The following is a 26,624-nucleotide window of genomic DNA, read 5'->3' on the forward strand; positions in this document are numbered from 1 at the left end:
CGAGTGTGTGACAGTGCACCGACTTTCACTATACAACGTGAGTTTGTTTATTTTTAAAACCCTTAACAATATCTAATTACTTGACGATATTATGCAATATTGTATCTGTTTCATATACGGTCAAAGGTACGATATAGCACACCCTTGTTAGGATTAGTTATTTTTACGTTATAATGTTACTATATACAGTGTGTAACAAAAATAAGTGATAATACTTTAGGGTGTGTACGTGTTCCTTGTAGAGAGTTCACTGTGAAAGTAGCAGCGCTGAAAGACGAATTTTTTTTTTCACTTTTGTATGAGCAAGGGCCCGAGCGTCACGAGTTTTCCCATACAAAAGTGAAAAAAAAAATTTGGTCTTTCAGCGCTGCTACTTTCACAGTAAACTCTCTACAAGGAACACGTACACACCCTAAAATATTATCACCTATTTTTGTTACACCCTGTATAATACGTTTACGTTATAAATTATGTTTTGACGTTATAATGGCAATAACATTAAACTATTTGTAAAGATTTAAAAGGACTGGAGATGTGGATTATAATGAACAGACGTGACAAACCCATTTTTAATTTAACAAAATTATAAGATTAGGTATTTTTACCATACAAGGTCTATACAAAATCAAGACCAATACAAGGAGGGCCTAGCATTATGCTGAAGGCTTCAGGCCACCTCTAAACAAACCAAAATATATGTTTTTTGCTATTGCTAGTGGAGTGTGGACCCATTCAGCGTACCTATACTGCTGTTTATTTATATATTATTAATTGAATGTGGAGGACGGAGGTAGATTGTAGAGCCTCCGAAATCCGAAATATACGAAACAACATTTTTACGCACATACAATGCCTGGCACCCAAGAAGTTTTTCTATACATATTATATTAAAGACAGAGGCTATAAATATCATATCAACATAGACTCCTTGTTTTGCCACAGGTGAAACTAATGAGTCATTGGGCAAGTAGTTCGGACGGATCTAACATTATATAAGGCCACCTAAAAGTCCGTGAGTGTTTGAATCATCATCGTTGCAACGCCAACTCCCGGTGTGGCAACTATTTGTTTGGGTTTCCCCGCGGGTGCCGGTCGCGTGCGGGTTACAACTTGCGGGTTGCGGTTCGCGGGTTGCGGGGGGCTACTCCACTTTCTCCGTTACATAACGCAACCGTGACCTCCGCGCCTCCGGGTTCACTGTTTATAGCCCATTGTAACCGCCGAGTATGGTAACGCCTAGGTAACGTTAATCTAAATGGGGAGAAAACTAGATTGCATAGCGGAGCTGTGATATGACCTAGATCCAGTCATGTTACATACTAAGATGCATACTGGTGGTACAGACAGCAAATACAGAAGGTTAGGTGTATAGTAATTATTTACTACATAATTAGGGTGGGTTGCGCCAACTTACTTTAACTATAACAGCTGTAACTTTAACTATGTATAACTTTAACTACAATGCAAAATGTCAAATCTTTGGTTAAAGTTAAAAATGGACGCCATCAAGACGCCATATTTAACCATAACCATAGAGCTCGACAAGGCTTTTACTCGGCAAGGCACGTGGCGAAAAAAGGAACTAACGCTGTCATCATACAAAAACGCCATTTTTGACAGTTCTCCTTTACCAGCAGCGCGCCCGCCCACGTTCTTATAAAGCCTTGTCGGACCAGCAACGTCTTCTATCAAATTCTGTGGTCAAAGTTAAGGTTGAAGTTAGATTAGCCTTAACTATAACCATAACTTTGACCATAACTTTAACTTTAACCACGCCTCTGGTGCAACCCAACCTAAGTTCATGTCTAACTTTATTCGCAAATACGTCACAGAGATGTCAGCTTAGTTTAACTTCGAAACAGGTCTTTAATTGTTTTTAGTCTCCTAACAATTAACAGAGGGGTGAATAAGTTGGCTCGACTGTCTAACTCTAAAGTCATAAACTGATTTCATTTTTTTTTCCTTCAACAAAACGTGATTAAAAACGTTCCAATAGCTCTTCATCATCTGATGCCTATTGACAATGCCTGCCGTGATTATCTAATTAATATTAAAGTTGTATTGGCTCAGTATGTACCTAGTGTGTACAATGTAAGAAATGTGGAAAAAGCTGAGTCAACTCCTTCGCGGAGAAAGTGATTCAACTCGTTATTGCTATAATAAACACTTTTACATAGTCGTTTTCTCCTGCGCTTAATTTTTTATTTTATGCGAGGACTATAAAACTGTCTTTATTTTCGCAAATGTATAAACATGTAAGCTACCAACGTCTCCAAAAACTGGAGATTAAGTAAAAGATGCTTCACTAAAGGACTACTTATAGCACTTGCACTGTATTCGCAATTCGCATTAGAAATTATTAGGAAAAGACCGCATACTTGTTCTATTATCTATTCTGTGCGCATAATATATTATTATGTTTTAATTATTGTCTTATACATATTTGTTCTTATGGTCTAATTTACATATTATACGCTTGACGCTTCATTAACTGGACGTTGTTCTCAGTACGGGTTTTCAGAAAAAACTGCGTTTCTTTCTGCGCTACTAATCTAATTAACCCAAATGTTCAAGCAGTTTAATGAATTGCCGTTGCAGATGTTGCAGCTAGTAGTCGCAGCGCTGCTGCTGGCCGGCGTGAGCTCCGACAACTCCACCGACACTGCAGATGTGTGCGTGGGGCCCTGGAGTCAGGCGCTGGAGGACTGGGCCACCGCACCACATTCTGAGAGAACTGGTAAGTAAACTGTTGTAAAATGATATTGTGGTCAGCGACCTTTGTGCTTTGTTTGGTCAGAAGATCATACTTTTAGCCGCCTCCTCGCTCATGTTCCAGCGTGCAAATAATCGAATTTTCTCATTCCAGGCCGCATCATGGTCCTCGCTCCAGCCAAGGGCTACTACGTGACGGAGCGCATTGACACGCCCCTGACTCCCCCTCCCCCGCCGCCGCCCGCACCCCCCGCGCCCCCCGCCCCGCCGGCGCTCAAGGCCAGCTACAAGCCCCACACGCCACAGGGGTACAGCGAGTGGGACGGTGCTGGACCCGGCAAGATCGTGAACCGCCCGCCTAAGCCGTATGACAAGTTCAAACCGAGCTATGTGAGTATAATCCGTCTTCTGAGGTTCCTTTGACTAACATAAGAGGGATCACCATCATCTTTGCCTAATACTGTCTGTTTTGGACACTCATTGCAGCCGGCACCTCCACCCCCACAGTACGCCGTGGACCGCGTGGACGATCCGCCCAAGCGCGTGTCGGAGACGGACCTGTACCTGCTGACCGCCATAGAGAAGCTCGTCTACCGCGCAGACCTCACCGAGAAGAGGCTGAGGAAGATCGAGGAGGCAGTGCAGCTGCTGTTAGGAGGAGAGACTAAGCCAGGTGAGAGAGGGCAAACAAAAGCAAGTTGCAGAAGGTCTAAATAGGTTGATAAAATCTATACCATATTGTTTTAGTGATTCATAAGCGTGGCCGTGCTATAAAGTGGTCGCAAAGAGATGTTTCCACTTTTCACCTTTTATCTTGATTGGACAAACTTAGCTCCAGGACAAACTTGAAAGTTGCGATGGCACCTTCAACGCACAGAGGTTTTAAGTCGATACACTCGGTTCTTAGATTTGGGGAAACCAACATGCGGCTCTCCACCGGCATCACCGCCCAATATACTAAACGAATTTCTCCTCGAAAAGGGCAAACTTGAAATAATATATTTATGTCGCTTCCACATCCGTCGCGTCTTTTTAAAACTCTTATTTGAACATTAGCAGAGCCATCATGCGCGACCGACTTCACGCGCGTGGGCGGCGGCTGCTACTACTGGTCGCGCGAGGCGGTGGACTGGAAGGACGCGAGCCGCGCCTGCCGCCGCCGCGCAGCGTCGCTGCTCGAGCTGCCCAGACGAGAGGACGCCAGGGCCGTCATTACTGCGCTCCTCAGCGATAAGAAACTTAAAGGTAGAGTCTTTCTTGGTACTTGCACACACAAAATATTTAAAGAGATTGTACTGTCAGAGAAATTAATTACGCTATTCGGTAGGGTAATGTCACGGTTCCCCGAATGACTCTTCCCTGATGGTACAAAACAGTTCTACCAACTGTTACAGTTATTTCTTAAACACAACCTTGGGATCCTCAGCTGTGTGCCCGCCAGCCAGCCAGGCTGTTGCAGCAATAATTTACTGTAGAGACGGTAACGCAATAACTTCAGGAACCGGTAGTTACACTAATAAATAATAATAATTTTTAACTGGTGTATTCTCAATTCTCGTGCATCAGCGTGCGAGCTCTTTACGATGTATAGGGCTGAAGTCAAAAGTCAAAATTACCTAAGTGCTCGTATTTTGTTATGATGGTGGCTACAAAACTCATTTTCAGGCGACGACTTCTGGACAGGCGGCCTCAACCCCGGCCTACTCTGGATCTGGTCGGGCTCGGCCAGGCCGATACAGTCAAACACGACCGACAACGCGACGGTCACTATCAGCGGGGACGGGCGCTGCCTGGCCTTGGTCCACGAGTCCGCCGTCCACAGCTACATGTATAGAGGCCAGGACTGCGGCATCCGACACAGGTACAAAACACAGCTAGGTTACAATTATTTGCAATTTGCATGCACTTATGCCATTTTATCATTTTATATATTAAATTCTACAGTACGTGTGCAGTGTCACTAAACACCTCTTAAACGGCTGGACCGATTTGAATGCAAAAATTTTGATTTGGGGTAGCGCCCCAGGTGGTTTTTAATAATTGTTGCCCCCAGATGGTATATGTAGAATTTAGATTCATAAATCAGCCCGACAGATGGCGTTAGTTACATATTTTTACACACCGATTAAGAGCGCGTTCAGACGTGCGCGTGTTCTTCTATAGCGTATGGGAAAACACGCGCGCGGCACGCGCTGAACCCGCGCAGAACCTGCGCGCAGGCTGCGCGCGTGTTTTCCCATATAGTAGAACACGCGCAGAACACGCTCACGTCTGAACGCGCCCTAAGGAAATACCTCCATGTTCTAACACGACCGATTTCGATATAATCATCGTGTGATCACATCAGGTGATCTCCCTCCAGTATAACAATCCTCACACCAGATGATGATTATATCGAAACCGGTCGTGTATAACATTTATGTTGTAAATAATTTATTTATTATTAATTACTGTGAAACATGAATTTCCATCAAGAGGTTAAGATACATTCAATGTTATGTACAGATACATATGCCAGCTAGAAGAAAAACAGGAGAAGTTGAGCAACGACATAGAGAAAACGGCGCGCGCGCTGCGACACGACAATAGAAGGGCGAAGTTACTGTTGGACACTATACAAGAGAGGGTTGTTCGGTAGAAATGTCTCTATAGTCTTTTGTCTTCACGGTTTGCAGTAAGTTGAGCAATATACAAATGTATATAACAACTTTGAAACCGCACTGATGACTCACTGTAAACTTAACGTAAGATATTGTGAGCTAAAATTGTAAATAATAATCAATATATGCACAAAATATTATAAGTTGTAAAGAAAGTGTGCTTATTGAAAATATTCTACAATATTTTCAAACACATATCATTCAGCATTCTAATTAAGTAAATAACTTTTCTAGATTATAAGTTTTAATTTATTATTTAAATAAATTATTTTGATTATTGTTAAAACATTCTTTTTTTTCCAAACTATATGTCCATATATTTTATCATAGTTGTGCATAATTTATTGTTAAAATTATTTCCAAAGAATACTATGGGATTTCCAGTTCAGTCTTCAGGGTATAAAGAAACACATGCGCTGTTGTAAATCCTTATAATTACAATTTATTATGTACATGTTGAGACGAGCACAACTGACTTATCGTACAATAAATATCAACAGTCGGCTATATACATCCCTCACTTTCAACAGTTCCGTATTCAACCCCTAATTTGAACCGCTGATAATGCTATGTAGGGGTAAAGCACTGAACAAGCCCTATGGACGTACGCGGTGTGACAATTTCAACTAATATAGACTTTGGGGCTTGTGGCTTTAGCCGCATGCGGCGAAGTCGAATTGCCATTTAGACCGTGGATTTTCGCCGTGCGGCGTAAATCGTGCGGCTTTAGTCACCCTTGTTATTCCAGCATAACAGAGGCCCAAGTGTGAGTTTTTAATCATTACTATTGCTAATATATTATACTACGATCCTAGTCACAAAACTTATTTTTTTAAGATCAATTTGCATATTAATTCGTAACTAGTAGTAGTTAGGGCCATTATGCATATTATTACAATAATAATATTATAATATATTTGCCTTAGAACAGGGCCTCTAGCGGAATTGCTCGGTAACTTTTAGCCATACTTTCTACGACCCAAGTAAGCGAGTAACTATTAAAAACTCACATATACAAATTACACTAGTCACCATAGAGGAATAAAAGTCACCAACATTTTGATAAGTTATTCTGTCAAGTAACTATGTATGGTATCCATCGATCGTGGAATAACGAGACACAATAGCTTATCTATTGTTATCGCGGCCGGATGCGGCCGCTTAGGGCTTCATGAATTAAATATCACAATATAATGTTGGTACCGACAGAGAAACTAGCTTAAAACGTACATTTTTACTGCCTGACATAATTAATAAATTAATTCATCATGTAAGTTTTAACAGACATTTAAGCTAGTCACAGCAATCAAATGCGGCGAAAAATAAGACACTTTGGTTTATTACTCCGGTATTACATTTGCACATTTTGGATTACATTTTCAACTTTTTTTAAATACTTAGCCTAATGTCTAGTAAAACTGGCCCTGTCTCAAATTGGTGTATCGAATAATTCTAAATTGCCTTCATACAGTTACTCTAATTATTGTAGTTTACTTTTAACGTTTATTTATTACTTCATTTTTCCTCCTTTTTTGAGGTTACTTTGACATTAGAGACAGAGGTTAATATTATAAGGGTGGAGCCACAGGAGCGTATTTTTTTTGAGTTGTCACTTTATTTCGGTCGCGTAATTTGTTTTCTGCTTAAATCTGTTGGGCCACAACACGAGCGTAATGTAGTTATTTTTTAAACATGTGCGTGCATATGTGCGCAGGGCTTCACCCTAAGAGAAACAAAATTAAAGTATTTGAATATAAAAGTTTTAAGATGGCCGTCTCAACCCGTTGAGATCTTGACAACGGAACATGAACAAGTTTCATGTCATGCATCATCATGATGTCATGACATGGTGTCATGTCATTTATGTTCCGTTGAACTCATAGCAGACATGGACTAGTATGATATAATATATTTATTACTCTATGGATATAGTAAGATTCTTATTAATACAAACATTTTTCGATTCCTTTTAGTATAAACATAAGTTTTATTTTTGGAAGTAGGATAAAAGTATTCAGATTAAGGCCAAAATTAATAACAAGCATAAAACATTAAAAGATAGGGAAATGAAACATTTTATAAGCTAAACCTATTTTCTCATAATATTACTCATTAAATAAAGCAGTGTTATTAACAATGAAAGTTATTGAAGTTTTGAAAAATAATATACTATTGCAAAAAATAACATAATGATAATATGAAACAAATAAGAACTTTGTAACAGTGATATAAAAAAATTTGTACTCTGTGCAACATGGTCGAGGTACAAAAACTGAAATAAATAGCAATAACTTCATATTATAAATTATAATAGAATATAGAGGGTGGGATTATTACAATATATCGAAGGACAATGTTGTTTAGTGTCCTTTTTGTTGTTTTAACAACATTTTACAAGGTAAAATTTTAATTTCTAGTCTCGAAATCCTTTTAAGCTTGACACACTAAAACCAACTACAAAATATGTCAATTAAAAAAAAATCTTTATAAAATAAGACAAATAAAATATTTACAAGTGGCAAATTTAGTTAAACAATATTTACATGATCACTCGAGCTCAGTCATTCTAATTTACACATCACATCACTTGTAAAGACAGGACTGGGACAAATGATGATCGCATATAATATTTACTTGTATATATATCTTAGTATCTGAATTATGTAAGATCTCTAATGTAAATTTTTCTTCATGTATATTGTGTATCGGTCATGTATGTTGTGTATGTTTTTTAGACAAAATGAATGCCACAGCCAATCTTTTGTGCGGTCGGGTTGATGACAATATAATTATTATCGTGAAAATAACTCCAATAATAATTTAAATGCGTCTCCGACGACAAGGTATTGTTGGACAATATGAGATATTATCTCTACAGTAGAATTTCTGGGCTTAGCCAACACGTTTTCTTTATATAATCGACGATTAAGAATGTATGGAATTGACGTATGTTCGATAAGTAATAGAGTCGATATTCGATTCATTTCATGTCAATTTCACACACTTTGATCGGCGATTTTAATACAAAGCAATCGAAAACATGTTGGCTAAGACTGCAGATTGGATAACGATAATGTTATTTTCACCAAACACTGGAGTGTCCTGGTATCTTGACAGTAGTCCTTGGATATGTTGATGTGATTTTCACCAAACACTGTGGAAGCGTCTGTGGGGTGGCACGCGGCTAGTTGAAGTGGAACTTGAACTGGAAGGGGCTGCCGTGGTGGAAGTGGGCAAAGGGGGAGTGGAAGTCGGCGCGCCCGGACTCGGGGTCCAGCGGGTCCGTGCCCGAGTCGAATTGTGCTCGCTTCTCCGGGTCCGTTAACACCTTGAAATTGAAAAGTATTGTGTTGGTAAGCTGCAATGCGATACAAGACACCAAGTAGGACGAAAATTACCAGCCAATTTAGAAAAAAATCGCGTCGAGTAGGCTTCGTAGTAGGCTCTTTTCTTTTTATATAATAAGGGGGCAAACAAGCAAACGGGTCACTGTTGAAAAGCAACTACCGTCGCCCATGGACACTCGCAAGTCGCAACATTAGAAGAGCTGCAGGTGCGTTGCCGGCCTGCCGTTATTGTGTTGGTAAGCCGCAATGCGATACTACGGCCACGCAGATTATATTTGAAGGGTCCACTGCAATAATGATGAATGTCCTCAATTGTCAGTTTTAATTTAATTAATATAAAAAAATAAGATAATTGGGTTTTTAAATTTAGAATGGTGTGACAAAACTTAGAATAAAGGATTATGAAGTAAACGCCTGTGACTTTGTGCGTTTTAGCCATGTAGCCGAAATATTAAAAACATACTTAGCACGGGACTGCAAGCTATATTGCTAATGTTGTAAACACATTTTAAAGATATTATTTCAAGTGATTGAATGCATGGCATTACTCATAACTTCATAAGTCATAAATATTTTAATATTTTTGGACGTTTATCATTATTGCAGTGGACCCTTCATTTGTCAGCGTATACTAGGCACCAAGTAGAACATTCCAAAAGTTACTAGCCAATTTGGAAATAAACAGCGTCGAGTAGGCTTTCATCTACAGTAGGCCTGGCCGAGCATACAACTTCGCTCGGTTTGAAGCTCTTCATTTGAGGCTCTCAAGCTACTACACAAAACATCTAAGTGTTGTGAAATAGTCCACAACACTTAGATGTTTTGTGTAATTTTGTCAAAACCAAAGTCCTATATTTTTTATTTCTAACCTCGTTCTAGAGGCAATTAATGCAAATGTTTAAAGAACGTTTGTTAAACCTATAGTATTCCCTCTAAAAAGGCCGGCAACGCATCTGCAGCTTTTCTGATGCTGCGAGTGTCCATGGGCGACGGTAGTTGCTTTCCATCACGTGACCCGTTTGCTCGTTTGCCCCCTTATTTTATTAAAAAAACGTATTTTTTGTTCTATTTGTTATCATTACAATAAGATAGTGTTACCTCCTTAGCGGCTGCGACGTCAATGAACTTCTTCTCAGCAATTTTCTTCTCATCCCCCTGGTAGTTGTCGGGGTGCCACTTCTGCGCCGCCTTGCGGTACGCCTTCACTATCTCCTGCTTCGTCGCACTCCTAAACATTACACTTTTATTTAGAGTGCTAACTACTTCAACTTAACTATACTTTACTATAACTATACTTTATCTATAACTTTAACTTTAACCACAACAAAATGTCAAATGCACTGTGAAATTCCTAGTAAAAGTCCATAATGGACGCCATTATATTTGACGATAACCTTAACCTTAACTATAACTGAGCCTCTGGTGCAACCCACCCTTAGCATAAGCATACAAATATAAAATAGGTGGTCTTACCGCTAAAAGCGGTTTCATCCAGACAAACTTAAAGTATCACTTTTATCACTTATTTCTTTCATAAATGTTATACAACAACCCCGTACAATGCTTAATTCGCGTATATATATATATTGTATACTTTAATTTTATGAGTGAGGGGAGCTTCTGTTTATATCAAACGGTATATTTTTTTTTATAATTCAATTTCTTTTTCATTTCCAAAATTGTGCGGTTCCAAGTGGATAAATTGATGGTTAGCAATTTACAATTTCGCCAACATCTTGAGGATCGTACTTTTTAAATACTGTGCTAAGTTTAATTCCGTTATGTAAGTACACAACCTACACTACATTAAGTTTTATTTTCAACCTAGGTGTGCGTAAGGGGTCAATATATAAGTTACCTGCAATATGCAATTTAACTAAGTATTATCGTGACACTAACCTCTTAACGCCCAGTATCTGGTAGTAGTCCCTGCTCTCCGCCTGCTTCTGCAGTTTCTGCGCCTTGCTGATGCCCTCCTTCGCCCGCTGCATGCCCTCCTCCACCTCTAGAGCCTCCTTGTACGCGTGGATCGCTGTAGAACATAAGCCATTTGTTTAAACAAAGTTATAGACATAGGGAGATCGCAGACGACAGACTTTTTGTGCGATCGAGTCTGCGGCGCCCATACAGTCGGCATGGCCGCACTTCCTGATAAAGTGCCGGATAGGCTATCCACAACTTATTTGACCGATTTTCCATACTCTACGTTCACGTTAAGTGGAGGATAGCCTATCCGGCACTTATCAGGAAGTGGTGAAACAGGAGGCCTACCACGAATCCGTTTTGAGACCCAAACATTCGAACGAGAATGCTGCATGCTGCTCTAACAACGTAAACGACGTTGTTAGAGCAGCATGCATCTGTCTGTGTCTGTGTGTGTGCGAGTGCGTGTGCGCGTGCGTGTGCGTGTGCGCGTGCGTGTGCGTGTGTGTGTGTACTGACCGTCGTCATACATGGCGAGGTGCAGCAGCGCGTCGGCGCGCTCGCACAGTATCCGCGCCTCGCGCCGCAGCTCCAGCGCGCGCCCGCACTCGCCCAGCGCCTGCGTGTACTCCTCCTCCTGAAAATTATTATATACATTTGTGTAAACACCCTCAAGTATGTAAAACGGTTAGTAAAAACTTGGAAAGCGTCTTTGTGAACGTTTCGAAAGTACACTTGCAGTGCAATTAACCATGTTATTTTAGTAACGGAATATAATAATTACTCAACAAGCTGTAGCAAAATTATTTAGTAACTTACCTTATTATAACAAACGCACAGCCACTTCCTAGCCTCATAAACGACTAACGTAACTTCGTCTTCGATCTTCAACACTTTGTTAGCACTCTCCACGCAGCCCAGGAAGTCTCTGTTCTCGCTCTTCTCCTCGCAGTCTAGAAGTAACTTGTCCACTTTCTTCAGCTTCTTGTACAACGGGAAGCACTGTTTGTGTTCTGGATCTAGCTTCAAACATTCTCTGATTTCCTGAAATTAAAGGATTCAACCTTATTGTTAAATTTATCACAAATCACTCTACTAGTGCAATCTTATAAGAAACTCATTTACGGATTTGGTGTCTGTTAGATACTGACTGTCAGAAATATTACTAGATAGTAGATACAGATGCTGTCTTGTACGATCCATATCGTACATCAAGCAGTTTTAGGGTTTTAAGGAGTCAGCGTTTAGGACGCGCTCGCGTAATTAGTTAATTATTTTATTAAAATCAGTTCGCATCGATCAATCAAGGCGATCGCGCGTGCTCGCACACCCGGGTCATTTGATCATCAAGTATCAATCAATAAATCAAGTAACGGTTTATCAAGTCAATCGTTTCATTTATCAAGTAAAAGGAGTAGTAGTTAATCAAGGACACTACATCCTTTATGGTCCTTCGTTTATTATTATTTCGTGAAGTGATCCTAGCAAGGTGCTTCGTGAATAATAAGGACTTCGCGAGTGAAAACACAGACAGTGTGACTTTTCGTGAAGTGATCAGTGGACATTGGATTGCAGTGCATTTTTTATCAAGGAAGTTATATCAAGAGTAGAGATGGAAGATCTACTATCAATTCAGCAACAGTTGGTTGGAGCCATTGAGCAGCTCTACTCCAATTTCAAGAAAGATGGGCCGGAGCGCAAGACCGGTGACTACATCAGGAGGAGACTGGAAACCCTGGATCAATACTGGCAGGAGTTTCAAAATAACCACTTCAAGCTATGTGGTTACAGCGACAAGTCTCACGATTATTTCGTGACCGACCAGTTCGAGTCAACCAAGGAGCGCTACGGGCACATCCGGTCGGTCATCGTCAACTATCAAGCACGGGACGCCAAGCCGACTACATCGCTGCTGCGGCCGGCGACTCCGTTGGGCGGCGCGTCGACGCCGCAGCCACCCGCGCGCACCTCGTCTCCAGCAGCAAGGCCAGATGGCGTGCAAGAGGGAGAAAATCAGGTAACTTTCAGGGCTCAGGGCGTCAACAGCAGGACGGACGAGTTGCTCAAGAAGCAAGCGAGCAACTTCAGGGCTCTACAGAGAAAGGTAACTAGTGTTAACTTAGATACGGAGTTAGATAAATGGGAGCTGGATGACATACTGAAAACTTTACAATCTCGTTGGTCGGTAATTGATTCTTTACATCTTGAGATAGATAGTGAGCTAGAGGGTAAAAATAAGGAATATGATTCAGCATTTTATCAATATGAACAATTGTACGAAGACATCAAGAGGTCTATCAATAGGAAAATCAGGTCCATGTGTCATAGGGAGAAGTCGACTCCACAGATGGAGTTGCCTACTTTTAGCGGCAGTTTCCAGCAGTGGACGTCATTCAAGGACTTATTCACGGAGACTATCCACACCAACGCATCTCTATCAGGCGCACAGAAGATGCAATTTTTAAAGGGCAAGCTCCGAGGTGAAGCTGAGCGCTTAGTTCAACATCTGCAGATTAGCTCAGACAATTACATCACCTGCTGGGAGATATTAAATAATAGGTATAATAATAGGAAACTTATTTTTACGTCGCATATCAATACGTTAATGAACCTTCCAGTGTCGCAGCAAGCATCGTTAGGACATATCAAGAGAATCCACGATACGTCACTGGAATCATTAAACGCTATAAAAAATCTAGGTGTAGATATAAGTACGTGGGATCCTCTACTTGTACATATTTTGAGCCAAAAACTTGACGCCGACACATACAACGAGTACGTAGCATCATTAAAGCAACCGAGGGAATTACCTAGTCTAAAGGAATTTCTAGATTTTCTTGAAACAAAATTTACAGCGCTAGAGACTTCACGGAAAAAACAAGAAAATCCGACGGCGAAGCCTAGTGCAAAATATACATATAATTTTAATCATAACTCTAATAATTCAGACAATCGTTTTAATTACAAGAAACCAACATATTTTTCGCAATCGAAAGTATCAAGTAACCGAGTCAATAAACCTGCATATCCGGTAAAAACAGCTTGTTATTATTGTTCAAACCGCGGAGATGGCTTATATTATTGCGCAAAATTTCTAGAACTACCTAATCATTTGAAGCGAAAATTAATTATTGACAAGCATTTATGCAAAAATTGTCTCTACGATCATGAAGTTAAAGGTTGTTATTCCGAATCACGTTGTCAAGAATGCAACGGCAACCATAATTCAATTTTGCACGATGCATTTTGTAACAGTTCATTCACGCCGAAAAATGCAGAGTCGAAAATTTCGAAACCAGAGGTTGGTAACACTCATGTGTCCGTGGAGGGCAAGGACCCCGAAATTCTGTTGGCAACAGCCATGGTGCGGGTTCAGGCTCGGGATGGCACCTATCATAATATCAGGGCATTGTTAGATCAAGGATCGGAGACTACGCTCATATCAGAGAGAGTAGCTCATATTTTAGGTTTACCGCGCAAACATTGCCAGGGAACCATAACTGGAATAGGCGAAAAGGAGAGCAACTGCAAGGGAATTATTAAAATCAAGTGTAGGTCTAATCAAGAAGACTTCTCATTCGAAACGGATGCTTATATCATGAATACTTTAATCAAGAATCTGCCCTCCTACAGCTTCCCTAAACCAGAATGGCCCGCATTAGAAAATTTGCATTTAGCTGATCCTTTCTTCAATGTGAGAAGACCAGTAGACCTTCTCCTTGGAGTGGATGTTTTTAGTAATTTATTGTTGGATGGAATTTACAAGGCCGGACCGACTCTACCTTTGGCGCAAAAAACGCGCTTAGGTTGGATTTTGAGCGGTTACGTAAAAAGAAGCTTTAAGTGTAATATAATTGTGCACGATATCAACGACATCAGTCAATTTTGGCAATCGGAAGATATATTCGAGTCATCTTCGATGTCCCTAGCCGACCAACAGGTCGTAGATTTTTATAACAAGACAACTATTCGTCTGGCGGATGGCAAGTATCAAGTGCGCCTCCCCCTTAAACAAGAAATAGAAAATAAATTAGGCCAGTCAAAATCAAAAGCTATTGCACAGTTTAAACAGTTAGAACGTAAATTTAATAAAAATCTAAATATAGCACAAGAATATAAATTATTTATCAATGAATACAAACAATTAGGACACATGATACACTCGAATAACTCCGAGTCATCAGATTACTACTTACCGCATCATTGTGTTATTCGAAATGAATCAACTACAACTAAATTAAGAGTTGTTTTTAATGCTTCTTCGCCTTCTTCGACTGGTTTGAGCCTGAATGATTTAATGGAAAGAGGTCCAAATTTACAACAAGATCTGCAGAGTCTTCTTATCAAGTGGAGACAATTCAGATTCGGTTTTACATCTGATGTGGAGAAAATGTTTAGAGTAGTATGGTTACATCCGGATGACCAAAAATATCAAAAAATTATTTGGCGAGATTCATTTTTTGACGAGTTAAGCATTTTTCAGCTGACGACAGTGACGTACGGCACCAAGGCCGCGCCGTTTCTGGCGATGATGACTCTCCGACGTTTAGCTCAAGACGAGAGACAGAATTATCAAGACAGTTCTGCTCCAAAGGTGATTGAGTCAGCTTTTTACATGGACGATCTCGTATACGGAAGTCATTCTGTCGAATCAGCAAAGCGTTTGATACAAGATATAGTAGCGATTTTAAAGTCCGGAGGATTTAATCTACGTAAATGGAAGGCAAATAATCAAGATATAATTCCTACAAGTAATAACAGCAATAATGATCAATTAAATTATGATTTTAAAAATACTGAGTCATCCAAAACATTGGGCCTTAGTTGGAATCCACAGCAAGATCAATTTACATTCACATCAAAATTAGACTTTAAGACCAAAATTCCCACAAAACGTATTTTACTTTCGAATATATCAAAATTATTCGATCCATTAGGTTGGCTTTCTCCGATTTCAACTAAAATAAAACTATTATTTCAACAAGTGTGGCAGTTGCAGTTAAAATGGGATGAACCCTTACCTGAAAATATTATTAAGGAATGGGAAAGCATGAAAATAGATTTAGAAAATATAAGTAATTTTTACATGCCGAGATGGTTAGGTATAACAGAAAGTAATGTCATCGAACTTCACGGCTTTTCCGATGCATCAACAAAATGTTACGCCTGTGTTGTTTATTGCAAGGTAAACACACACGGCCAGACGTCGGTAACCATGATAGCAGGAAAATCAAGACTGGTACCTGTAAATAATAAACTTACTTTACCTAAACTAGAGTTATGCGGTGCTCTATTACTTATTAAACTATTATCAAAAATCAAGACTTGCCTGGAAACATATCAAATTAATACTTACTGCTGGGTCGATTCTATGGTAGTATTAGGATGGATCAATGGTGTACCGGAACGCTGGAAGCCATTCGTGGCCAATAGAGTTAAGCAGATTGTCGACGTGGTGCCGCCCAGCAGCTGGAATTACGTCAAGTCAGAGGAAAACCCAGCTGATAGCGCTAGTCGCGGTTTGTCAGCATCCCAGTTAAAAGATCATGAACTTTGGTTTAAAGGGCCGACTTGGCTGAAAACTGAAAATTTATCACATATTCAAAAAACATTTATCACGGATCAAGAAGTGAGAAAAACTAAAAAGGTAGTTGCATCGGTAACTCAAAATCAACAAGAAAATATCATAAAAATATTACTGCAGAAATATAGCTCGCTAAGCAAGATTGCGAGAATTTTAGCATGGATATATAGATTTATAAGCAAGAAACAAGTTGTAAATAAATACTTAACAATAAGTGAAATAAAGCAAGCAAATATAAAAATTATTAAGCAGTGTCAGCAAGAATATTTTAGCGAAGAAATAGAAGCATTAAAGAAAGGAAAAAGCGTAGCATCAAAAAGCAAGATTTGCATGCTCAACCCTATATTAGATCAGGATCAAGTTTTAAGAGTTGGAGGTCGTTTAAAACATGCAAACATTAACTTAGACATGAAACATCCTATTATCATCCCAAAAGGTAGTCGCTTGTCTGAGTTAATAATAGATCAGTGTCATGAACTTACCTTCCACGGTGGCGCTAAACTCACTTCGGGGATCATTCGACAAAAGTACTGGTTGGTAGGGGGACTCAAGGCTACAAAGAAGCGCATTTATCAATGTGTTAAGTGCAGAAAGCACAGTCCCAGACAGCACTATCAAATCATGGGAGATTTACCAAGATCGAGGGTGAATCCGTCGCGGCCATTCTACGATACAGGGTTAGATTACACAGGTTATGTGTTCGTTAAGGCCAACAAGGGCCGAGGTATTCTAACAACAAAGGGCTACGTTGCTGTGTTCGTCTGTATGGTAACAAAAGCCATACATTTGGAGCTGGTTTCGGATTTGACGACGTCAGCATTTTTAGCAGCTTTGCGTCGAATGTCAGCCAGGCGAGGAGTGCCGAAAAATATGTATAGCGATCAAGGTACAACTTTCATCGGAGCAAACAAGGTTCTGCAGGAAGAATATCAGCAAATTTTATGTAAATTCGAAAACACAGAATTCATCGACGAAGTGACGCGCATGGGTATCAAGTGGCATTTCAATGCCCCCTCTTGGCCGTCAGCAGGTGGACTGTGGGAAGCTTCGGTCAAAAGTCTAAAATATCACATGAAGCGGGTGATAGGCGAACAACGTCTCACCTTTGAGGAGTACTCTACATTGCTCTCTCAGCTCGAAGCCTGCATCAATCAGAGACCTTTATGTGCTATGACCGAAGACCCCGACGACTTAAATTGCCTAACACCATCACATTTTTTAACTAGCGGTCCTCATCTCGCATTTTTCGACACCGAAACAGATTTACGTACTCGTTGGCATCATACACAAAAATTATTCGAGGATATCTGGAAGAAATGGCGACAAGAATATCTAACGCAGCTATCAGTCCGCAGCAAGTGGAGACTACCGCAAGAGAACATCAAGGTCAACGACATAGTGCTCATACAAGATAGCAATTTGCCGGCCGGAAGGTGGCCACTGGGCCGCGTCCTGGAGCTACATCCCGGAAGCGACGGTTTTGTGAGGGTTGTTACGCTAAAAACAAAAAGCGGCATCATGAAACGCCCCATAGTGAAACTGTCCATATTGCCTGTTAATCAAGAACAGTCAGATGAAAATATCAAGAATCCGGACGATGATGTAAAGCAAGTATATCACGTTACTAAACCTATTAAGAGAAATAATAATTACAGCTTTTCTAAATTAGTATTTACAATTTTATTGTTTATTATGACCTTTATATCAAGCTCAGAAGGTTCATTTAATGTTACACCGCTACAAAATCAAAGTTTATACTTCGACAAGGTGACAAACATGGCTCTCATCAAGGACGAGTGGCGCCTAGTCGTCTACTACGACATGAGTCCATACTGGGAGGGCTCATTAACAGCTAGCAAGTACTTAGATTATTTACAAAACATATGTGATAGTAAACAAGACCATTCACAATGTGCAGCGATCATGTTACAACTACGTCACGGCTACGAACAATTAAGTCACTATAACAATGTTATGATGAGCAAGCAAACTTCGCGCTCGCGACGAGGACTGATAAACGGAGTCGGTAATATAGCAAATTCCTTATTCGGAATTCTGGATAGTAATTTCGCTGAAAAATATGAACAAGATATTGAGCTTATCAAGAAGAATCAAGATCATCTCGCCGTTCTCTGGAAGAATCAGACCTCCGTCGTTGAAGCCGAATTTAATCTGTTGAAACGTACAGAGGATATCATGAACAAGCAGCACAAGATTATCAATCTACGTTTAAATCAGGTGGAACAACAGTTGAACGCCGCTAAGAAGGAAAACTTAGAAAATAATGATTTTATAATTTCCGCAATAGTCGCCAGCAATTTACTTAATCATTTAAAAGAAATGCAGAATACCCTATTAGACACTATGACTAATATATACAACGGACAGCTCAGTTTACACCTATTGACACCAGACCAACTTCGACAAGAATTAAATACTATATCAGGAAAAATATCTAAAGACTTATGTGTACCTTTTGAGAATATAAGCTTACCTAATATCTATCATCTATTAAAAATTAAAGCTAGAATGTCAACAAATTACTTACTGTTTGAAACAAAAATACCTCTAGTTCACCGTGACAGTTTTGAAATTCATAAAATCATTGCCATACCACGTTTAGTAAACAATAGCATCATGATTAATATAAAACCCGTATCAAGTTACCTAGCGATTAACCTTCAAAAGGACGCTCTGTTGCCTATTACTGAAAGTGACCTAAAAACGTGTCTGCAGCAGGAGTCAGGCACTCTATTATGTAGGAGCAGGTCACCAGTGTACTCCCTGAAGGATGACGAGAGCCTTTACGAAAAGGATGCAGCCTCCGGGAGATGCAGGATCTATCACGAGCCATGCCGATCACAGTGGCATGAGCTACATCAAGTCAACACGTACTTTTACTTTTATTGTCAAGAGCAGAATGTTAAAGTACTCTGTGACGATCAAGTTTCATCGCTACAGCTGTTTCAAGCTGGCTTATTGACGACAAATCAAGGTTGTCTTCTGAAGTTCAAGGACTTTACCGTGTACACTCACAAACAGGAGGTGAGTGATCTGCACATCAAGGCAGATGTTACTGCCCCAAAGCTGTCGCCGATCAACTATCTTTTCAACATATCGGTACCGAGCAACGGCACTATTAGCGCAGGGGACGAGGACGTTAGCGAACATTCAAGGCAGCTGACACATCTGCAGAAGCAGATAGAGGAGATAAAGCAGACCGTGCCGCTGTACGACAGCGTCAGCAGCCACGACATTCATCACTATACGGCGACGTACGTCATCGTTATCGTGGCTGCTGTTGGAGCAGGTGTCTGGGGAGCGCGCAGGTTCCGGCGCCGGCGGTCGGCGCGGGCGGCGGTGGAGCAGGTGGAGCAGCGCGCAGGGCGGGCGGCGCTGCCCACCCCGGAGGTGGCGAGGCGGCTGCCGCCCTCCTCCTCCACAGCGGTGATTGACAATCAGTGTGTGTGCAGTGAGAGTGACAAGTGTGTTAAAAAGGTTTCGCGTCATATAGGCTATATTAACCCAGGTTATAGTGATCCGTGCAAACAAGTGCAAGACTTTAAACAGGTGTCGTGTTCTAACGTACCTAAGAAAAACAAAGGCACGTCACCGACCTTTCGTTCTGTATACGTAATCGGTGACGATAGAGTTAAGTTTAATTCTTTGTAAATCATGAATTTTTATTTGTACTTTACTTACTAACAAGTGTAGGTTAAGGACAAAATGGAATCACCTTGTATCATCTCATCACTACTAACTTTTCTACTTTTCGGTGTGGGAGCATGTACGATCCATATCGTACATCAAGCAGTTTTAGGGTTTTAAGGAGTCAGCGTTTAGGACGCGCTCGCGTAATTAGTTAATTATTTTATTAAAATCAGTTCGCATCGATCAATCAAGGCGATCGCGCGTGCTCGCACACCCGGGTCATTTGATCATCAAGTATCAATCAATAAATCAAGTAACGGTTTATCAAGTCAATCGTTTCATTTATCAAGTAAAAGGAGTAGTAGTTAATCAAGGACACTACATGTCTTGTCTATGATGTGCAATCAATAATCCCTTGGAATGATGTTACACGTTGCTTTTAACCTGGTTTCATTCACCATACTCTCCTTCAACCCCCACAGACATTCGCTCGGCTAATAGGGATTATGACAAGGTCAAAGATTAGCGAATTTTGTTAATAAAATAAAGAAATCACGGTAAAAAATAAGTGTTCCCAAAATTTCAGCTTGATAGCATTTGTATTTTTTTTTGCTATGCGCCTTTAAAGTTGGATATTCAAGTCGAATTTTTTTTCAATTAAATTTCTTAATATTTGTATACAATTCGATAACTTATGCACTTAAAAGCAACTTTTGTTATGAAACTACTTTCATAAACGCAATATTTAATATACCTGTTGAACAAAGTTGTCTCCCGATGCGTACAAACTACGAAAGACTGACGTCAGTCTTTCGTAGCACTTTGTATGGAGCGTTTCGGGCAGGTCTTTTTTATGAGATATTTGAATTGTCATATCTTGGTGAATTTTTAAGCTATCAGAGTCAATCTTTCAACGATGTTTCTATATTTTAAGTGTCCTTCAATTACCAATAAGAAAAAAAATTGTCATCATGCCTATTATAACAATCGGCATAATTTAGATATTATACACCGGCGGTCTTCCGTGACACCGTGGTGTCTCACCTTGAGCGCGTCGCTGACGTGTCCCAGCTGGTAGAGGAGCTCTGCCAGTCGGAAGTAGCCGTCCGTGGAGTCCTGCTGCAGACGGTTCACCGACCTGATGTCCGACACCGCTGAGAACAGGTCATCCTGGAATGTCATATGAAACTACTAAAACCGCAACTAATAATAAATAATAATAATATTTTATATTCCAAGCAAATCCTGGTGCACGGAATTGAGTTATATGGAATCGAAAGAAATCTTGCCAGCCTTTATTGGCACCTTAATAATAAATTTAGATGCAGCTCCTAAACTACTCGTTTAGGAGCTGCAGGAGAGTCCATTCTGATATAATTGCTGTATTCTTTTTTTTTTTGCTATTGTTATATAAAACTAAAATAGAACCTTTATGTAGAACAATAAAAAAAACTATTCGCAATACATAGCATGAGATCACTGGACTGTGGCTGCAATCTTTTTGTATATCTATAACTCTATAATGTTCTTGATATACTTAAAGGTCAACATAACCTTTAGTCAAGTCACTATTTAAAAACTTGCAGTAACAACCTTGTTCTTTTTGTTACTTTATGAACTAGTTACTTTTTGTTACTAGGTATGAAATAAGACAGATTTTTGTTTCTTTGTTTGCATTGAATAGGCTTCCAAGCTACAAGACCGATTTATATGTTTAGCATTGATGTCAGATACCATGGGGAAGGACATATCACATAGATTATATCAATAGGCTACTTGACCTAATTTTTTTCTTCATGCTAATCGCTTCTTAATCATTCATTTTCACAAAAAAAAACTAATATTTTAATATTTTACACAGTATAAACCCATAAAAATGTTGATTGAAAAATATGTCTTATAAATGGCGCCGAAAACACTGTCCGCCATAGTGTGACGTCATACGTTTTGTATTTTAGACTCTCTTTATTGAATTTTTTTTTATGTGCTAAATGTACGAGTCTAAAAGTGCCCAAAAATTATAAAAGAATATAAAATCATATTTTCAAATCGACTTTATTTATCAATCATAAGCTTTTATTTGACGATAAGGGTGAAATACGATTTCCTAGGCCAAGTTCTACTAGAAATATGCATTTGTTCAATGAAATTGAATATAGGTCAAGTAGCCTATTGCGGCAAAAGGTCACTACTACTATATACTGCCCTTGGCTCTTAATTTTTGTAAAAGTGATTTTGGAGAAGTAACATGTACCTACATAGACTATAATATCGCGGCAAAGTAAATATTGTCTGTGTGATACCTACAAGTTACAACATAATATGTATTATGCAAAACTAACTTACAGTAGCAATATAACACTGTGCTCTCAGATGCCTGAGCTGCGCGGACCAGGGCGACAGCTCGAGTAGGCGCGTAGCTAGCTCCGCGGCGGCGCGGTACTCGCCCCCTCTGTAGTACGCCTCTGCCAGCCGCAGGTCGTCCGCTAGCTCGTCAATACGGTGGTACCACGACACCGCCTCCTCGTTGTATGGATCACTGTATGTCTGAAATTATTTAATGTGACGTTGCATTCCAGGTCCTGCCAGTTTAGAATACAGTACACTACAGCTCTGATAATACTGTTTATGTGTGAAAGTTATAGAAAAGTTTTATTTTCCTCTTTTTAGGTCCAAATCTCTGGATCTAAGTAAAAAAAGAAAATTCTTATGGCAATGCCCAATAGATAACATATTAACGGCCGTTCCCAATATTCAATCTATCTCTGGTTTGACATACAACCGATGGCAGCTAACATTGAATTGACATAAAACATATGTCTTTAATGTCTAATGTTAGCTATTCCTATCTCTAGTAGGGCAACACCAGAGATAGATCAAATATTGGGAACGGCCGTAAGTGTAATTATAAACTACAAAGATTTCTTGTAAATGTGTAATTTATTTCTATATAATATAGTTGCTTGAAATACTTTAATAAAATACACAAGCAAAGTTACTAAATAAACTTACTGTTAGGGCCGCGCTACACCGGAATGGCAGCGGCGAGGCGAGCACTTTCAGTGTCATACGACTTTAAACTTTATCTTCATTATTGTAATACATAGTATCGCTTGTGAAGTCTATGGCCGCCCGTGGCCGCTCGTGGCTGGCGGCCGCCGGCATACGCGACTTCTCAAACGATACTATGCATTATAATTGAAGATAAAGTTTAAAATCACATGACACTGAAAGTGCTCGCCTCGCCGCTGCCATTCCGGTGTTGCGCGGCCCTTAAGAGGATACACCAGGGGCGAGAGAAATTGAAAATAGGTATTTGAAAATGTATTGCTGTCTCACAAATCTCAAGTCTCCCACCGCAGAGCGCGATAGAGACAACACGACAAAAGTTCTAATAAAAGAACAGAAAATCTTCGATTCGTTGTCCGCTGATTCCTTCTCCAAAACTTAACCGATTTAAGTACTTTTTTCATTAAGAATTAAAGGAAGGCTTGAGCTGTGTTCCTATGTTTTTTTTTTTTTGTATATTTTAGCCAGTTTTGTTTTCTGGGTGTTTGAACACAGAGGAAAATCTGGCCATTTTTTTGGGTTTTTGGACGTTCTTATCTTTTTTAATAATAAAATTATGAAAAAAAGGAAAACATAGGGACATGCTAATAGTAGCCATATATATGCAGGAAAAAAATCATAACTCTACCGGCATTATCCAGGGAGGAAACAGGGGACAACGTTTGCATGGAAAAACGGCGGTGTGGAATCCTCTTAATCACTTACTTATAAGTACCTAACATAATGAATGTAAAAGTTTACATAATACACTCCAAGAAACAATAACAAGTATGTTTTATCTGGTATTGATAAGCAATATAGATGGTGTAGGTATTTAGCAATTTGGTTGCCCTGTCTTTAAGTAGGTACTTAATTAATAATTTTCATTTCATACTTTATTATACATAAATAAAATAATGTTGCAATAAATTTTTATAATTTACAATGCATCAAGTCCCAACTAATTCAACCAATAATATAAATTAGTGGTTGAATTTTTTGGGAGTTGATGTGTGTCTGATTTTTAGTTTTTAATTGGAATAAAGTCTATGGTTATGGACACTTACAACTTGTAGATAGTCTTCCTTGGCATCTGTATACTGTGCCAGCTTGAGGTACACATTAGCTCTGTGGAGTCTGGCCGCTGTGAAGTCTGATTTTAGTTCTAAAACCTGCAAACAAAAAGTATGTTAATTTAATATGCAATAATTTAGTTTGGTGTTAAGGGAGGTAGGTTTTTCAGTTTACATTCTTGTTCATTTCCCTCTTTTTTCCATTAAAACCATTTCTAAATGAACTAAGTAATATTTTTTCCTTTATTTGTTTAAAACCACACAATAATCTTAAGCAAGTAATCCATTGGAAACTATTCCTGAATTTATGTCAACATTTGTGTTCAATCATATTTTATGTAGACAAAAAATTAAAGCTCAACTATGTTGATGTGTAATGATTGTATTTCTTTACTGCATACTGGACGCATAACACAGTCACACATATTGATCTTTGTTTAGGCTTCCATTACACGGTAGGTTTTGGTGTCAATTTTACCACAGTCATGGCTGTAACTGATGGATAACCTACCGTGTAAAAGCGTGCCAGACGGTTGCATGAAGTTGATTGACGAAAATCTGGATATTTTGATTTTTGCTTCACGCAACAATCAGTCACGAATTTTGAGTGAGTGTTGTCACAGCTGACAAAATAGGAAAAAAATTAGAAACCTTTACCTTTGAAAATTTTGGCTTTGACTGACATAAAACTGAAGAGAATTGAGTGACCGTGTAATACCATTCGTCAGTCCATCAGTCACCATCAGTCAAACACATAAATCTCGAGCTGTCAAACGTAACCGAAATTGGTTTCATATGTGTGTAAAAATATGTGTATGTATACACTTACACAAGCATGATTGAATGTGATTTCTATGAGATTAAATTGTCAACGTGCGGCACGTGCCGACTGGACGTCAAAAAAAGAGTGCTGCTGTCATGTATCACACATCTCTTTTTACCACGCAGTGTTACTGATAGTGACATCTCTCTTGCTCAGGCCTTTGTTTCTCTATTCCGCTAGGTATATTAACTTTATGGTCTAACATAATTCATGATTGACGGAATTGACTGTCGCTTTCATGAGCGTGTAATGGATGCCTCACATTTACATCAAAATAATGGAATTATTGTTGTATAATGTAAAGTGTAAAAAGTTTATTGATAAGTAAAACTTCATGTATAAGTTTTAACTCCTACCTTAGTGAAGTCTTGTAGGGCAAATTTGGCTTTGCCAAGGGCGTAGTACACCGTGCCTCTCTTAAAATATGTGAGGTAGTTGTTTGGGTCGCCCTCTGAAATAGTCACAATATTGAGTTGTTGAAGACAAAAAAAAAACTAACAAAATATTATGTGTGAACCAAAAAAAGCACTTCAAATTAGTTCAGACCAACACACATAATATTATGTATAAACTTATTCTGTGTAAAAAAGTCGTCTCTTACAGAATAAGTTTTTTAGATCTAGGTTTCTACTTCAAATTGTGTTAATTTCTACTGCAGGCTTTAAGAAGTGCAATATTATAAGTGGGGCCTGTCCAGTAGGTCAACAAGATACAAGAGTAACTGCAAGTGTACCATATGTACCACACACCGCAGGAGTCCACTTACCCACTGCAGCATGATAGTGGGTCAGCGCATCTGACAGCTGCCCCCGCGCCAAAAAATCCCGCCCTAGCTCCAAGTGCTTGTTCACTTCAGCTTGGCTAGTGCATTCTGAAACTGTAGGCATTTATTTAGAAAAACAATCCCTCAGTCTCAAAATGCAAACCGAAAACAAAACCTACTTACACTCTAATAATACTTCTAATACTAGTAGCATAAGGCATGGCGTGACTTTGTTCCAGTTTATATTCGTAAGGTATTCCATTATGATACATTTATTTTAATATCACTTATTAAAATTAAAGCAATAAGGTTTCAATTTACAATAAAAACTAATTATTTGACGGAGTCACAATCCATCTTCCTTCTTATTTTTTCGTGGTCTGTTCTGATTGGTCCAAATCATAGATTTTGAAGGCCTCCATAGACAATTTGACACTGTCAATCTTACGTTGACATTGACATTCATACTTTTTAGGGTTCCGTACCCAAAGGGTAAAAACGGGACCCTATTACTAAGACTTCGATTTCTGTCCGTCTGTCTGTCTCCAGGCTGTATCTCAAGAACCGCTTTAGCTAGAGTTCTAATTTTTTTTTAGTTTATGTATATCTGTTGCCGCTATAACAACAAATACTAAAAACAAAATAAAATTAATATTTATGAGGGGCTCCCATACAACAAACGTGACTTTTTTGGCTTTTTTTGCTCCTAATCCATATTGGCAAGAGGTAGGCACTTGAATTTTTCTCACATTCTTTAGTTATATATATTTTTTTAATTTTTTTCTATTTTTTTTTATTAAATAAGGGGGCAAACGAGCAAACGGGTCACCTGATGGTAAGCAACTATCGTCGCCCATGGACACTTGCAACATCAGAACACGGTCGTAGCTAGAGGGGGGCATTGGGGGGCAATGCCCTACCTTAAAATCATAATGCCCTACCTTAAAATCATAATGCCCTACCTTAAAAATACCAAAAACCCAAGAAATCAATAAATTATGATTATTTTTTTGTACTTCTGCCCTACCTGTAACCAATGC

At 39.3% G+C, this 26,624-nt stretch overlaps 2 protein-coding genes across 2 annotated transcripts; one reads left to right on the forward strand and one right to left on the reverse strand.

Moving 5' to 3' along the window:
* Positions 1 to 2,580: 2,580 nt before the first annotated feature.
* LOC121729204 lies at positions 2,581 to 5,375 on the forward strand. Its single transcript, XM_042117627.1, has 6 exons — positions 2,581 to 2,737; positions 2,867 to 3,102; positions 3,199 to 3,385; positions 3,772 to 3,957; positions 4,378 to 4,573; positions 5,218 to 5,375. The coding sequence occupies exons 1-6, from the start codon at positions 2,599 to 2,601 to the stop codon at positions 5,348 to 5,350; spliced, it is 1,077 nt and encodes a 358-aa protein (XP_041973561.1). The 5' UTR covers positions 2,581 to 2,598; the 3' UTR covers positions 5,351 to 5,375.
* A 2,724-nt stretch (positions 5,376 to 8,099) lies between these two features.
* Positions 8,100 to 25,947, reverse strand: LOC121729202 (dnaJ homolog subfamily C member 3). Its single transcript, XM_042117626.1, has 11 exons — positions 25,768 to 25,947; positions 25,588 to 25,698; positions 25,178 to 25,272; positions 23,993 to 24,097; positions 22,224 to 22,424; positions 20,922 to 21,047; positions 11,462 to 11,686; positions 11,162 to 11,279; positions 10,619 to 10,751; positions 9,818 to 9,947; positions 8,100 to 8,700 (listed from the first exon to the last, which is right to left on the reverse strand). Exons 1-11 carry the CDS (start codon positions 25,844 to 25,846, stop codon positions 8,557 to 8,559), a joined length of 1,467 nt encoding a protein of 488 aa, XP_041973560.1. The 5' UTR covers positions 25,847 to 25,947; the 3' UTR covers positions 8,100 to 8,556.
* Between the last annotated feature and the right edge of the window lie 677 nt (positions 25,948 to 26,624).

Source organism: Aricia agestis, chromosome 8, assembly GCF_905147365.1.
Source record: "Aricia agestis chromosome 8, ilAriAges1.1, whole genome shotgun sequence".
Classification (NCBI taxonomy): Eukaryota; Metazoa; Arthropoda; class Insecta; order Lepidoptera; family Lycaenidae; genus Aricia; species Aricia agestis.

Excerpts from the sequence above, each read along its gene's own strand:
- LOC121729204 (XM_042117627.1), top strand. The coding sequence starts at position 2,599 with ATGTTGCAGCTAGTAGTCGCAGCGCTGCTGCTGGCCGGCGTGAGCTCC. Across the intron at positions 3,386-3,771 it reads AGGAGGAGAGACTAAGCCAG|AGCCATCATGCGCGACCGAC; the intron begins GTGAGAGAGGGC and ends GAACATTAGCAG. Across the intron at positions 3,958-4,377 it reads CAGCGATAAGAAACTTAAAG|GCGACGACTTCTGGACAGGC; the intron begins GTAGAGTCTTTC and ends ACTCATTTTCAG.
- LOC121729202 (XM_042117626.1), bottom strand. The coding sequence starts at position 25,846 with ATGGAATACCTTACGAATATAAACTGGAACAAAGTCACGCCATGCCTT. Across the intron at positions 22,425-23,992 it reads AGGAAGACTATCTACAAGTT|ACATACAGTGATCCATACAA; the intron begins GTAAGTGTCCAT and ends AAATAATTTCAG. Across the intron at positions 21,048-22,223 it reads CACAGTGTTATATTGCTACT|GATGACCTGTTCTCAGCGGT; the intron begins GTAAGTTAGTTT and ends ATGACATTCCAG.